The sequence below is a fragment of the Pseudonaja textilis genome, chromosome 16, assembly GCF_049901715.1.
Source record: "Pseudonaja textilis isolate UNSWEBS1 chromosome 16, rPseTex1.2, whole genome shotgun sequence".
NCBI classification, from domain to species: domain Eukaryota; kingdom Metazoa; phylum Chordata; class Lepidosauria; order Squamata; family Elapidae; genus Pseudonaja; species Pseudonaja textilis.
Genome location: NC_142005.1, coordinates 7,802,164 through 7,815,424, shown reverse-complemented (window position 1 = coordinate 7,815,424; position 13,261 = coordinate 7,802,164). Strand labels below are relative to the sequence as shown.

Here is a 13,261-nt window from a genome sequence, read left to right as displayed (position 1 = left end):
ACCAAGGAAGGAAGGAAGGAACCAAGGAAGGAAGGAATAGGAAGGAAGGAAGGAAGGAAGGAAGGAAGGAAGGAAGGAAGGAAGGAAGGAAGGAAGGAAGGAGAGAGGGAGGGAGGGAGAGAGAGAGGAACCTAGGAAGGAAGGAAGGAGGGAGGGAAGAACCAAGGAAGGAAGGAAGGAAGGAAGGAAGGAAGGATGGAAGGAAGGAAGGAAGGAAGGAAGGGAAGGACGGACCTAGGAAGGAAGGAAGGAAGGAAGGACGGACCTAGGAAGGAAGGAAGGAAGGAGAGAGGGAGGGAGGGAGGGAAGGAAGGAAAGATGTCTTCAACATCCTCCCTTCCTTCTCTCTTTTTTTTTTAACCATCGCCGTTAACAACAGACATCTGGCCTGAGTTCAGGGCAGCTGCGGCAGGAAGCAGGTGACTCCGCAAACAAGAGGGTGCAGAATTCGAACCTGGGACGTTCACACCAGACGCCGCCGGTCTTACCCTTACCTGGTTATGCTTCCACTGCCAGAGAATGTCGTAAGGCAACTGAAAGTCGATTCGCTTTTGCCGAAGGTACTTTCCTGCAAGAGTGGAGCGGGAAAAAAAAAATACGCCTGGTCACAATAGAGCTGGAAGGGACACCTTGGAGGTCTTCTAGTCCAACCCCCCCCAACCCCAACCCCAAGCAGGAGACCCTATACCATTCGAGACAAGGAACTGCCTATAGTCTTTTCTTAACAGCCTCTAGGGATGGCGCACCCACAATTTCTGGTGGCAAGGCGTTCCCCTGGCTAGTTGTTCTCCCTGTTTGGAAGTGTCCCATCAATTCCAGGTCACTTCCTCTCCTTGCTTAGTTTCCATCCATTGTTTCTTGCCCTGCCTTAAGGTGCTTTTGAGCAACGTTTGTTCTCCACTTATCCAAAATTATTATTATTATTCTGCAAACGGCCCCAAAGGTGGGTTGTTTTTTTTTCCTTTTCTTTTCCAAAAGGCAACTGGACTCTGTTTTTCCTCCAAGACCTTTTGCTTTCTCGCCCAAGGAGCTCCTTCAAGTTCTGACTGAACGGCGGAGGATGGAAAGATTTGTCGTTCCTTGCGGTCCTCTGGTCGTCAGCACTCCCTCTGAGAGTCCTCCCATCCTCCAGTCAGAACTGAAGAAGCTTCTTGGATGAGAAGCGAAACGTCTTCGAGGAAAAAAACCCGAGTCCAGTTGCCTTTTGAAAACACACACACACACACACACACACACACACACACACACACACACACACACACACACACCTTTGGGACAACCAGGACCTGGATGACGGAGCATCTCCAGACCATTTGCAACAAAAAAATTTCCCAAATGCATCAAAAGATGAAAAGATCCGCCCTTAGAATCGCCTTCCTTACATGATTTAATGATTGCGCTGCGGGAAAGAACAGGAAATAGCCACAAAAACCCACAACTCTTCTACAATTAGGGTCTGTTTAAATCACCTCGACGTTCCCTGCAGGAAAGCTAAGAAAAAGCCTTGTTCCTGGCCGCCCAGCTCGACGTTTCAGGAAGGAAGGAAAACAAGATCCCACCACGCTTGTTGCTGAATTAAAATCACAACGTGCTCAGCCGGGGAGACCTCACCGAAAGGCGAACGGGGAATTAAAGAGTTCGATCAAGGCTGTTCTACTCCTGATTTACACCGAGGCTGGACAACTGAGGAGGTTTAATTATTAAAAGGCATTTTACTCTGCTCCGCACCTGGCTCTGAAATGCCCAGAATTGTTTGAGGGAGAGATGGCTGCCATATACATTTAATAAACATTGAATAGATTTTTTTTTTAAATCAACAGGGTGTCTGAATCCTGAAGTTGGTCTAGGTGCTTCAACCCCCTGTAGGGACTGCAGATTCAGCCAGAATCCCCAAGAAAGATCTGGCTGCGACGGGGCCTCCAATTCATGGGCAGCTGTTCTATGGGTGTCCTTTTATTTTATTTGAGCCAGAGAACCTGGATTTGGAGATGCTCCTGACAATTTGAATAAATGAATGAATTCTTTATTGGCCAAGTGTGATTGGACACACAAGGAATTTGTCTTTGGTGCAAATGCTCTCAGCGTGCATAAAAGAAAAAATACCTTCGTCAAGAGTCAAGAATCGTAAGGTGCAACACTTAAAAACAGTCATAGAGTATAATAAGCAATCAAACCATACTAGGAAACAGTCAATAAAGATCGTAAGGATACAAGCGACAAGATTACACACAGTCAGTCACTAGTGGGAGGGGAGGGGTGATAGAAATGAGGAGATTAATAGTAATAGTAATGCAAACTTAGTAAATAGTTGGCCAGCGTTGAGGGAAATATTTGTTTAGCAGAGCGATGGCGTTCGAGGAAAAACTGTCCTTGTGCCTAGCTGTTCTGGTGTGCAGGGCTCTATAGCGTCGTTTTGAGGGTGGGAGGGGGTTATTTTTTTGCACTTCAGAGATCCCAGAATCCCCCTGGCTGGGGCTGAGGATTCTGGGATTGGAAGCCCGGACATCTGGAGGGCATCAGAACCATAGAGGCGAGTGAAAACAATCCCAGAGTGGGACTTCTTTGCAAGCGAGGCAAAGGAGGAGGGAGCCGCCGACAACGTTCAGTTCTTTAACGTTTGTTCGGATTTTTCCAGAGCCTCAAGTTTGTGCTCAGGCGAGTTCCAGGAAGCGACTGAATACGCTGGGAATCTGTTTTCACTTCTATGACCTCACTGGAGGAAACAAAAGCCTCTTTCAAGAGCCTGGCAGCTGGCCCGGAGAACGGGGGAACGAACGCTCCCTCTCGCCCTCGAATAAAGGAGCCACCCGGCTGAGCTGGCCGAGGAAGAGAAACAAGGCTAGGATTCGGAGAGGCTCTTGAGCCGGGGGGTGAGAATCTCATTAAAGCAGCCGTATCTTTCCAGGAGGGTCCAAGGAAATGGCAGGCTGGGATTGGAGAGGGGAATCCATCTGGAATTCCCAATTCACCAATGGGGGGAGCTCGAGGGGTTCTCCTGCTTAAGCACGAGGGGGACAAGCAAGATTTGTTATTTTGCGTTCTGCCGATGCCTCTCGGTCCCGCTGGGCTTCCTTGGTCGAAGACAAAGTGGTATCAGCTCAGCTGGAAGTCCCTGACAGGATAGTGGGGAATGGAAGGAACCCTGAAGAGCTGAAGAAGCTTTTTGGATGAGAAGCAAAACATCTTCAAAAGAAGAAAAGAAAGAAAAATGTCCGACTGTCTCTTGGGGAAAAAAAGGCGCCTTTGGATGACAGAGAAGGATTTAGACTCCTTGCAGGCAACTTGGTCATTTGCATCCATTTTAGAGAGTCACTGAGGCCACTTGGAGTTTTATCGGTGTCTTCAGAGTCACCTTGAGTAGTACAAATGATTCTGGAGAAGGCTCAAGTGACCCAGAGGACACAGATAAACTTCTAATAAGTCAGAGGTCCCCAAACCTTAAGACTTGTGGACTTCAACTCCCAGAATTCTCCAGCCAGCCTAGCTAAGCGGCCTCAACCACCTTCCAAAAGGAGGCAAATGACCAGCTTGCCTGCAAGGAGAATAAATCCTTCCGTTTCCCACCGTCTGGGTCAGAGCTGAAGAAGTTTCTCGGATGAGAAGCAAAACGCCTTCTTCAAAAGAATAACTGGAAATCTGATATCAAAAGATCGTGGGGGGTGGGAGAAGAGTTTTCCTCTCTTTGTGAATTTGGGGTGGGGAGAAGCGGTGGCTCGGTGGGACTCTGCAAGGCGGGGGGACGAGGCAGCTTGGGGACTGGCGTGCTGGCTAGGCCTCCTTCCAAGTTACTGTTCCTCTTGGCAGCCTGCCTCTGTCCTGTAACTACAAATATGGTGGAGGGTGCTTGCCATAATTGGAGAAGACAACAGGCTGTGTGTAAAGGAACCTTCCCTCCTACTGCGCTCCTCCCGTTGTGGGGGAAAGTCATGCCGACACCCACTTGGGGAATGCAAACTGGCTTCCAAACCCTTTAAGGCGGGTGGGGGGGGGTGGAAACACCACACACACAATGGAACGGAACGAAGTACGGAACAGCTATAGGTTTTCAAGGGGACAACCAGGAAGAAGGGGGTCTTTTTATTTTTTAAAAAAACCAAAAAAACCCCACCCACCCACAAAAGCTATCTTGCTAAACTCAAAAACTTGCCTGCTTTAATTGCTTGGGAAGAACGACAGTTTTAAAGTTCCAAACGTTTGGGAAACGATGGTAGGCAGCGTGTCTTTTTTTGTGCTTAGAAACACAGCAGAAGGGCATTTGTAGTTTTTTTTTAAAAAAATAATAATTTATTTAGATCTTTTCTTTTTTTAATCCTGCTTTTATTATGTTTGGGAATAACTCAAGGTGGGGAACATACCTAACAGTCCTTCCTCCTCCTATTTTCCCCCACGACGACAACCCGGTGAGGTAGCTGCGAAGGAGGGACTGGCCCCCCCAAAATCATCCAGCGGTTTTCGTGCCTAAGGCGGGACTAGAACTCACAGTCTCCCGGTGATTGGCCCAAAGTCACTCAGTAAGTTTTCATTCCTAAGGCAGAACTAGAACTCACAGTCTCCCGGTGATTGGCCCAAAGTCACTCAGTAAGTTTTCATTCCTAAGGCAGAACTAGAACTCACAGTCTCCCAGTGATTGGCCCAAAGTCACTCAATAAGTTTTCATTCCTAAGGCAGAACTAGAACTCACAGTCTACCGGTGATTGGCCCAAAGTCACCCAGCTGGCTTTTCTACCTAAGGTGGGTCTAGAACTCCCAGCCTCCTGGTGATTGGCCCAAAGTCACCCAGCTGGCTTTCATGGCCAAGTTGGGACTAGAACTCACTGTCTCCTGGTGACTGGTCCAAAATTACCCAGCTGGTTTTCAAGCTACGGTTGAACTAGAACTCCCAACCTCCTGGTTTCTAGCCTGGCACCGTAACATTACATCAAACGGACTCTAATTCTAATAAAGGAAGGGTTTTGTCTCCTTGGGGCCTCTGGTCTTGAGGATCCGCAATCCTTGGCTGAATCCTGAACCCACGAGTCCCGTCCTTCACAAAATCCCGTTCCCCTGCTTCAAAGAAAGGCGCACATGTCTCGTAGCTCCTCCAGAGTCGAGTCAGAGATCTTCCCTCAAAAGCGACAGAGACGGTGGTCTTTCACTCACCTACGTGGATAGGCGCAGGGAACAAGCCGTACTCGTGTTCTCCGGGCGTGTATTCCAGTTTTTCTTTCTTTAACTGGATCAAGCGGCTTTTGGGGCTAAGGGAGAGAGAGAGAGAGAGAGAGAAAGTGTGTGTGACAGGATAAGAGGCTACGAAGGATGATGTCCAATTCCACGAAAGAGACCGGCATGGACATTTCTTTGAGCGGTGTTAGGAAAGGATTCAACTACGGATAGTCTTGAACCTACAACCATAAATGGGACTGCAACTTCTGTTGCTTAGCGGTGCTGTCACTAAGCAAGTCAAGATGGATTAGATAGATAGATAGATAGATAGATAGATAGATAGATAGATAGATAGATAGATAGATAGATAGATAGATAGATATCTATCTATCTATCTATCTATCTATCTATCTATCATCTATCTACCTACCTACCTACCTACCTGAGAAAGAGAAATAGTTCACTTTTATCTATCTATCTATCTATCTATCTATCTATCTATCTATCTATCTATCTATCATCTATCTATCTATCTATCTATCTATCTATCTATCTATCTATCTATCTACCTACCTACCTACCTACCTACCTACATGAGAAAGAGAAATAGTTCACATCTATCTATCTATCTATCTATCTATCTATCTATCTATCTATCTATCTATCTATCTGACTGACGGTCCGTATTTCACGAGCTTCCGTAAACTGAGCCCAGATGTCCCTACGGAGAATGTCTCTTCTTAACAAAGAGGTGTCTGGTCATTAAAAGGTTCTTGAGAATGCAAGACAGACAATGTTTGATCAGAGGCTATTCAAATTTTTGAACAAGCATTAAGGTTTTGCCCATGTAACATCCTGCAGCAGAGTCCACAAGGCACACAACCAGCTCAACTCAAAAGATCGTTATCGCATCCGCCAGCATTAATCCAGCATCTTTGATGGGGTCAAGTCTGCAGGCTGAATCCACAGTAAAGGGTATTTTCAAAGCAAGAAGAACCCCTTGCGGTCTGCTCTCTTCCCAGAGCCCATTCACAAGGAACGGTGCAATGAATTGTACTGTCGCTAGAGGGCACGTTGCCCCAGCAACAATTATCAGCACGCACACCCCTCTGCGTGTGTTGTGTACAACTACAACTAGTAGCTACTGCTGGTAGGGCCAAGAACTGCACTGCGCTTAACTGGGGCGGTGTGTGTGTGTGTGTGAGTGTCATAGCCTACAACCATTAACTCTATTCCCACTGGACCTCCGTTCCAGAGAAGTGCTACCTTCCCTCCTTCTTAGGATGTAGAGGGATCGGCCCAAAGTCACCAGGATGGCTTTGGGCCTAAAGTGAGACTAGAACTCACAGCCTTCTAGTTTCTACCAGCAGAAGAGAGTCTTTGTAGCTAACTTGTGGGGTCCTTGGTGCTCCCTGAGCTGGGCTATTTTTTTTATTTTTTTTGCAGACATTTCATGACCCAACTAGGTAAACTTCATCAGGGCTAGAAGGGAGTGGGGGGTTACATTATATATAAATAGAGCAAATCCCGCTTCCTCACAGCACTGATGAGGTTACCTAGTTGGGTCATGAAACGTCTGCAGGAAAACCACCAAGCTCAGAGAGCACTGAGGACCTCACACAGTCCCAGTTTCCAGCCTGATGCCTTAACTATTCCATCATGTCCTGCGACGTGATTTATGCCTTGTTAGCATATTATCGTATTTCTTTCCTTCACCCTGGTTTTGTTCTCTGCTGCTCACGGACCAAAGAACTATTATTGATGGATTGCACCAAACTGGCTCTTGCTACTTATCGTAAACGTGCTTTTAACGGGCCGTGCCAAACGCCGCCCTTTTAACCGAAGCAACCTTGAGAAGTCTACCGGTGGCCAGAACCACACAACCGCTGTGCGTCCCCCTGCCCCGACCCGCCAAGAAAAAAACTCCAAGCCTGGGTGATAGAGCCACCCTATCCGGGGAGAAATGCCACACGGAGGTTTTGTGTGCTGTTTCACAGGGAGGAAGGGGAAAAAAAACCCCAGAAACTCTGCTTTTAACTTGGTTAACTTTGCGGGACGTGGAGCCCCGCCCTCTATGGAAAACCGCATCGCTGCCAAGCAGAGAGGCTACATGATAAAAACTTCTTCCTCACTCAGGGGAATTTATAAATATATATATGTGTGTCTGTGTGTGTGTGTGTGGAGGAAACAGTCCTGAAAATATATATGGCTTTCTGGGGCACTTTTTTCGGATCTATCCCCGAAAGCCAAGAGGCGCGGAGGAGAGGGCCCGATAAAATCAAATAGGAAACACGGATGAGTCATGTGTCTTGTGAGCGGAGTATTCTTTAACTTGGACGCAACTCAGGAATTTTGTCTGTGTGGGTTCCAGAGAGGACGGCAAGTTGAGTCCAACCGCACTGAGCGTGTCTACACTTGAGGTTCCCCCTGGGCTAAGAGGGTTGGGAAAGAGGGAAAGAGAGAGAGAGGAGAGAGGAGAGAGGGAGGAAAAGAGAAAGAAAAAAAGAAGAGGGCAGGAGAGAGGGGAAAGAGGAAGAGAGAGAAAAGAGGGGAGGGAAGAAAAGAAGGAAGAGAGAAAGGATAAAGCAGAAGGAAGGAAGGAAGGAAGGAAGGAAGGAAGGAAGGAAGGAAGGAAGGAAGGAAGATCGAGAGGGAGGAAGAAGATAGGGGAGAAAAGGAAGGAAGGAAAGAAGGAAGGAAGAAAGGAAGGAAGTGGAAGGAAGGAAGGATAGAGAAGAAGGAAGAAAAAGGTAGAGAAAGAAGGGGAAAGTGAAAGAAAGAGGCAAGGAAAAAGAGAGAAAGAGAAAGAAGGTGAAAGAGAGGGAAAGAGAAAGAAAGAAAAGAGAGTAAGGAAGGAGGGAAGGAAGGAAAAGGAAAGAGAAAGATAAAAAGAATGAAGAGAAAGAGAAAGAAAGAAAGAAAGAAAGAAAGAAAGAAAGAAAGAAAGAAAGAAAGAAAGAAAGAAAGAAAGAAAGAACAGACAGACCACACCCCAAGCGAACTCCAAACTGGCTGGAGCGAAGGGTCGCTAAGTGAGGACTGCCTGCCTTGGCCAAAAAAGTGAGGCTCCAGTCGCTCCGACTTACTCGCTGGTCTTGTAGACGTCCGAGTAGAGGCCGGCCTTCTGGTACTTCTTTTTCGGAGGACGGGCCGCCTTCTTCTCCCGCTGGATGACGACGGGGGCCGGCAGCCCTTCCACTTTCTCCGGGGCTTCCCAGCAGCCTCCGAGGGGAGGAGGGGAGGGAGGGGGGGGGAGGAGGGGGAGGAGGAGGGGGAGGAAGAGGGTCAGGCGCGGCTTCTGAAAAGCTGGAAGGAGACATTTGGGGGGTGAGTCCGTGGGCTGGACGTGAGCCCCTGGCACCCACCCGTTGTGTGTGTGTGTGTGTGTGTGTGTGTGTGTGTCTACAACCCACCCCCTCGAGAAAGCCCCCGCCCATCACAAAGGAAGCCCAATCAGCAGGAGTTAAGCTGTTGCACGGGTCGTCCTCGAACTTACAACAGTTCATTCAGTGACCCAAAGTTACGACGCCACGGGGGGAGGGGGGGGAAAGCGACTTACGACCCGTTTTTCACCCTTACAAAAGCCGCACCATCCCTGCGCTCAGGTGTGTGTGTGTGTCTGTGTCGAAATTCGGATGCTTGCCTGCCGACTCGAATTTGTGACGGTTCCCGGAGAGTCACGGGAATAAAAACCTGGCGACCTTCTTACACAGCCGAGTCAATTGTGTGTGTGTGGGAGCCAAATTCGCTGAACCACCATCTGACTGACTGCCTGCAGTGGTTCCCTTAACGACAGCGGCAAGAAAGGTCGCAAAACGAGACTGAATCCCCTCTGGCAAACCTTTCGCTTAGCAGCAGAGATTTTGCGGGGTTCGTTAAGGCGAGGGCTACCTCGACTGGGAAGGGACCCGTCTATTGCCTCGGCCACTGGATAGTGGCCACGTCCTCGCGGTCATGAGGACTAGGGCCTTGGTTGTGGTTCCTCCTCCAAATCCAAAGGGCTCACCTTTTGGGGCTCTCTTGCTCCTCGGCGGCGAGCGGCTTCTGCTTCTTCCTAATCTGCTCTTCTTCCAGCCACCGCTTCCGCTTCGACCCTTTCTCGTTCACGCCCTGCACCACCGACTCGATGGCGTCGGTGACGGTGTCGGGACCGTGGCGGAGGAGACAGCCGGGCTCCCTGATCCCGCCGAGCTCGGGGCCGATGAACCGGCTGGCCTGGATCCCGTGGGAGGAGACCACGGCCGGCGCGGAAGGGTACTTCCTGGGCCTCCCTGGCCGGCGCTTCACAAAATTATTGCCGGTCCGCGATTGTCTTTGGAGCTTCTTGGCCTTGAGGATCTTGTTGACGTGGTCCAGGTTCTTCTTGGTGGCCAAGATCTTGTCGTAACTGCACATCCGGCGGGTCTGGCTCTGCATGGCTTCCACCATGCCCCTCTTGAAGCGGTGGGGCGGGGAGCAGCCGCTCGACAGGTGGCCCGAGAGGAGGGAGAGGCTGTCGCCGCCGGAGGGATTCCCGGGGAGTAAGTGGTCGCAGGGTTTCTCCTGGCCGGGGCTCCGACTGGGGCTGTCCGAGGGCAGGGTGGGGCCGCTGGACAGGACGGACTCCAGGGCCTTGTCTAGGTCTCCCTGGCTCTCGTGGTGAGCCAGGCGCTGCAGGAGGTGGTCAGAGGGATCTTCCAAGGAGGAGCCGATTCTGGAACCGCGCGACGGGATCCCAACGACTGGGAAGAGAAAGGGACTCGGGTAAGGGGCGGTTTCGTTCGGGGTTTAAGCCGTGGCTTTTCCTGGGCACGAGAGGGGGGAAAACTTTGCCGTGGCTCTCTCTGTTCGTAGCCAAACTGTATAAACGGCCTCCGGGCGAGGCAGGTGGCGTACAAGTCAAATGAATGAATGAACAAAAAGATGCCCTCTGCAAAACTTTGGCTACATGACTTTGCAGAATAATAACAGAGTTGGAAGGCACCTTAGAGGTCTTCTAGTCCAACCCACTGTCAGGCAGGAGACCCTATAGCAAGGGCCTTCAAACGTGGCAAAATTTAAGACTTGTGGACTTCAAACTCCCAGAATTCCTGAGTTAACACGACTGGAGGAGGAGGAGGAATTCTGGAGGAGGTGGAAGTCGACAAGTCTTAAAGCTGTCCAGTTTGAAGACCCCTGACCTATACCATAGTGCACAAATGGTTGCCCAGTCTCTTCTTAAAAACTTCCAGAAGAAAGGAGGGAGGGAAGGAAGGAAGGAAGTAAAAAAGAATAGCAGAATAAGAATAATAGAGTGGGAAGGGGCGTTGGAGGTCGTCTAGTTCAACCCCTGGTCAAGCAAGAGACCGTACACCATTCCGGGCAAATGGCTGTGCATTCTCTTCAGTGCAGTGATGTTACACCTGCAATTCCCAGAAGGAAGCTGTCCCTTTCCAAAGCCTCCTTAGCCAGGTAACAAACAAGAAGCCACCAGGGAACCAGGTGGGCTTACCTGGAGAAAGCCTTGCACAAGGGCAACTGGGAAAAAAAACAAAACCCTTGCTGGCTTGTACCCAACACCAGAATAGAGGTGATTAGCTCAATGACTGGCGGGGGGGGCGAGGCCATAAAACTGGGTTGGTCACGTGACCAACCGGTTTCACAATCATCACGTAAGGGGTAGGTTCCATTACGGTCGTAACTCTAGGACTACCTGGATCTCTAACCCAGTGTTGGCTTTAAGATGGGCGGGCTTCAACTCTCAGATGGCTAGGGAATTCTGGGAGTGGAAGTCCGCCCATCTTAAATAAGCATGCAGACTGGGGGATTCTGGGAGTGGAAGTCGGCCCATCTTAAATAAGCACGCAGACTGGGGGATTCTGGGAGTGGAAGTCGGCCCATCTTAAATAAGCACGCAGACTGGGGGATTCTGGGAGTGGAAGTCGGCCCATCTTAAATAAGCATGCAGACTGGGGGATTCTGGGAGTGGAAGTCGGCCCATCTTAAATAAGCATGCAGACTGGGGGATTCTGGGAGTGGAAGTCGGCCCATCTTAAATAAGCATGCAGACTGGGGGATTCTGGGAGTGGAAGTCGGCCCATCTTAAATAAGCATGCAGACTGGGGATTCTGGGAGTGGAAGTCGGCCCATCTTAAATAAGCATGCAGACTGGGGGATCCTGGGAGTGGAAGTCTGCCCATCTTAAATAAGCATGCAGACTGGGGAACTCTGGGAGTGGAAGTCCGCCCATCTTAAATAAGCATGCAGACTGGGGGATTCTGGGAGTGGAAGTCCGCCCATCTTAAATAAGCATGCAGACTGGGGGATTCTGGGAGTGGAAGTCCGCCCATCTTAAATAAGCCTGCAGACTGGGGGATTCTGGGAGTGGAAGTCCGCCCATCTTAAATAAGCATGCAGACTGGGGGATTCTGGGAGTGGAAGTCCGCCCATCTTAAATAAGCATGCAGACTGGGGGATTCTGGGAGTGGAAGTCCACCCATCTTAAAGCATGCAGACTGGGGATTCTGGGAGTGGAAGTCCGCCCATCTTAAATAAGCATGCAGACTGGGGGATTCTGGGAGTGGAAGTCCGCCCATCTTAAATAAGCATGCAGACTGGGGATCCTGGGAGTGGAAGTCCGCCCATCTTAAATAAGCATGCAGACTGGGGATTCTGGGAGTGGAAGTCCGCCCATCTTAAATAAGCATGCAGACTGGGGGATTCTGGGAGTGGAAGTCCGCCCATCTTAAATAAGCATGCAGACTGGGGGATTCTGGGAGTGGAAGTCCGCCCATCTTAAATAAGCATGCAGACTGGGGGATTCTGGGAGTGGAAGTCCGCCCATCTTAAAGCATGCAGACTGGGGGATTCTGGGAGTGGAAGTCCTCCCATCTTAAATAAGCATGCAGACTGGGGGATTCTGGGAGTGGAAGTCCGCCCATCTTAAATAAGCATGCAGACTGGGGGATTCTGGGAGTGGAAGTCCGCCCATCTTAAATAAGCATGCAGACTGGGGATCCTGGGAGTGGAAGTCCGCCCATCTTAAATAAGCATGCAGACTGGGGGATTCTGGGAGTGGAAGTCCGCCCATCTTAAATAAGCATGCAGACTGGGGGATTCTGGGAGTGGAAGTCCGCCCATCTTAAATAAGCATGCAGACTGGGGATTCTGGGAGTGGAAGTCCGCCCATCTTAAATAAGCATGCAGACTGGGGGATTCTGGGAGTGGAAGTCCGCCCATCTTAAATAAGCATGCAGACTGGGGGATTCTGGGAGTGGAAGTCCCAGTCATATTGTTGAGGCTGAACAACGCTGGCTTACAGATCCAGGTCTGTGACACCCGAAGGGCTCCCTACACCTACCTCAGGGAAGCAACCCGACCCACCTGTGGAAGACGTGCTCTCGGAGGAAGACCTCTTCCTGGAAGGACTGCAACTGGTGCCCTCCCCTGATCTCTGCGAGAGCTTCTCCTGACCCGGAAGGGTACCTGGCGAAGGAAATCAAGACAGGTCAAAAAAAAAAGGGAGGGAGAGAAGGGGAAGGGAGAGAGACACGAGGTTCCAAACCACCGTCCCGACCCTCTGCGGTTTCAACAAGAGGCCAGTGGGAGACGGCGCCTGAATGCAGAGACAAGGATTGGATTTTACCCAGATTCTGATGGGTCGCTGGCCAAAGCTTGGGGGGGGGGGTGTTAACCAAAGGAACCTAAAGGAGGGCCAGCTTCAGCTTGGAGGGGCATTCGTCCTTGGTGGCTCCTCTTGACCGAGCCGCTGGGTCAAGAGCGAAGCACGGCCCGAGGAGTGGGGAAAGCTTCGACCCTAAAGCCGAAGACGACCTTCGGGATGAGAAGAGCTTAAGAAGCTTCTTGGATGAAAAGCAAAACACCTTCAAAGAAAAAAAAAACAAAATACAGAAAGTCCAAACAAACAAACAGACAAAAAGCAACCTTTGGGACAACCAGGATGGCTGAGCATCTCCACAGACGTCGCCCTAAAACAACAACGAACCTCACAACGTGCCACCAAACACCCACCCACGCCGGGAAGCCCTTCAGGGACCTTAGAGATCTTCCAGGCTGCCCTTCAAAGCTCCAAGGTTGGGGACCCCTGGCTTCATTGATCCCCCCCAAGGGAGCTGAGGGCGCCCTTGTGTCCTTCTCAAAC

General features: G+C 50.2%; 1 protein-coding gene across 1 annotated transcript in view; it reads right to left on the bottom strand.

Annotated features, from left to right (window-relative positions):
- ASH1L (ASH1 like histone lysine methyltransferase) overlaps positions 1–13,261 on the bottom strand; it is a 60,259-nt gene that overhangs the window by 19,965 nt on the left and 27,033 nt on the right. The window contains 6 exon segments of the mRNA XM_087914054.1: positions 495–568; positions 5,140–5,234; positions 8,229–8,359; positions 8,361–8,448; positions 9,149–9,863; positions 12,484–12,585. Coding sequence (XP_087770180.1) covers positions 495–568; positions 5,140–5,234; positions 8,229–8,359; positions 8,361–8,448; positions 9,149–9,863; positions 12,484–12,585 — 1,205 coding nt within the window.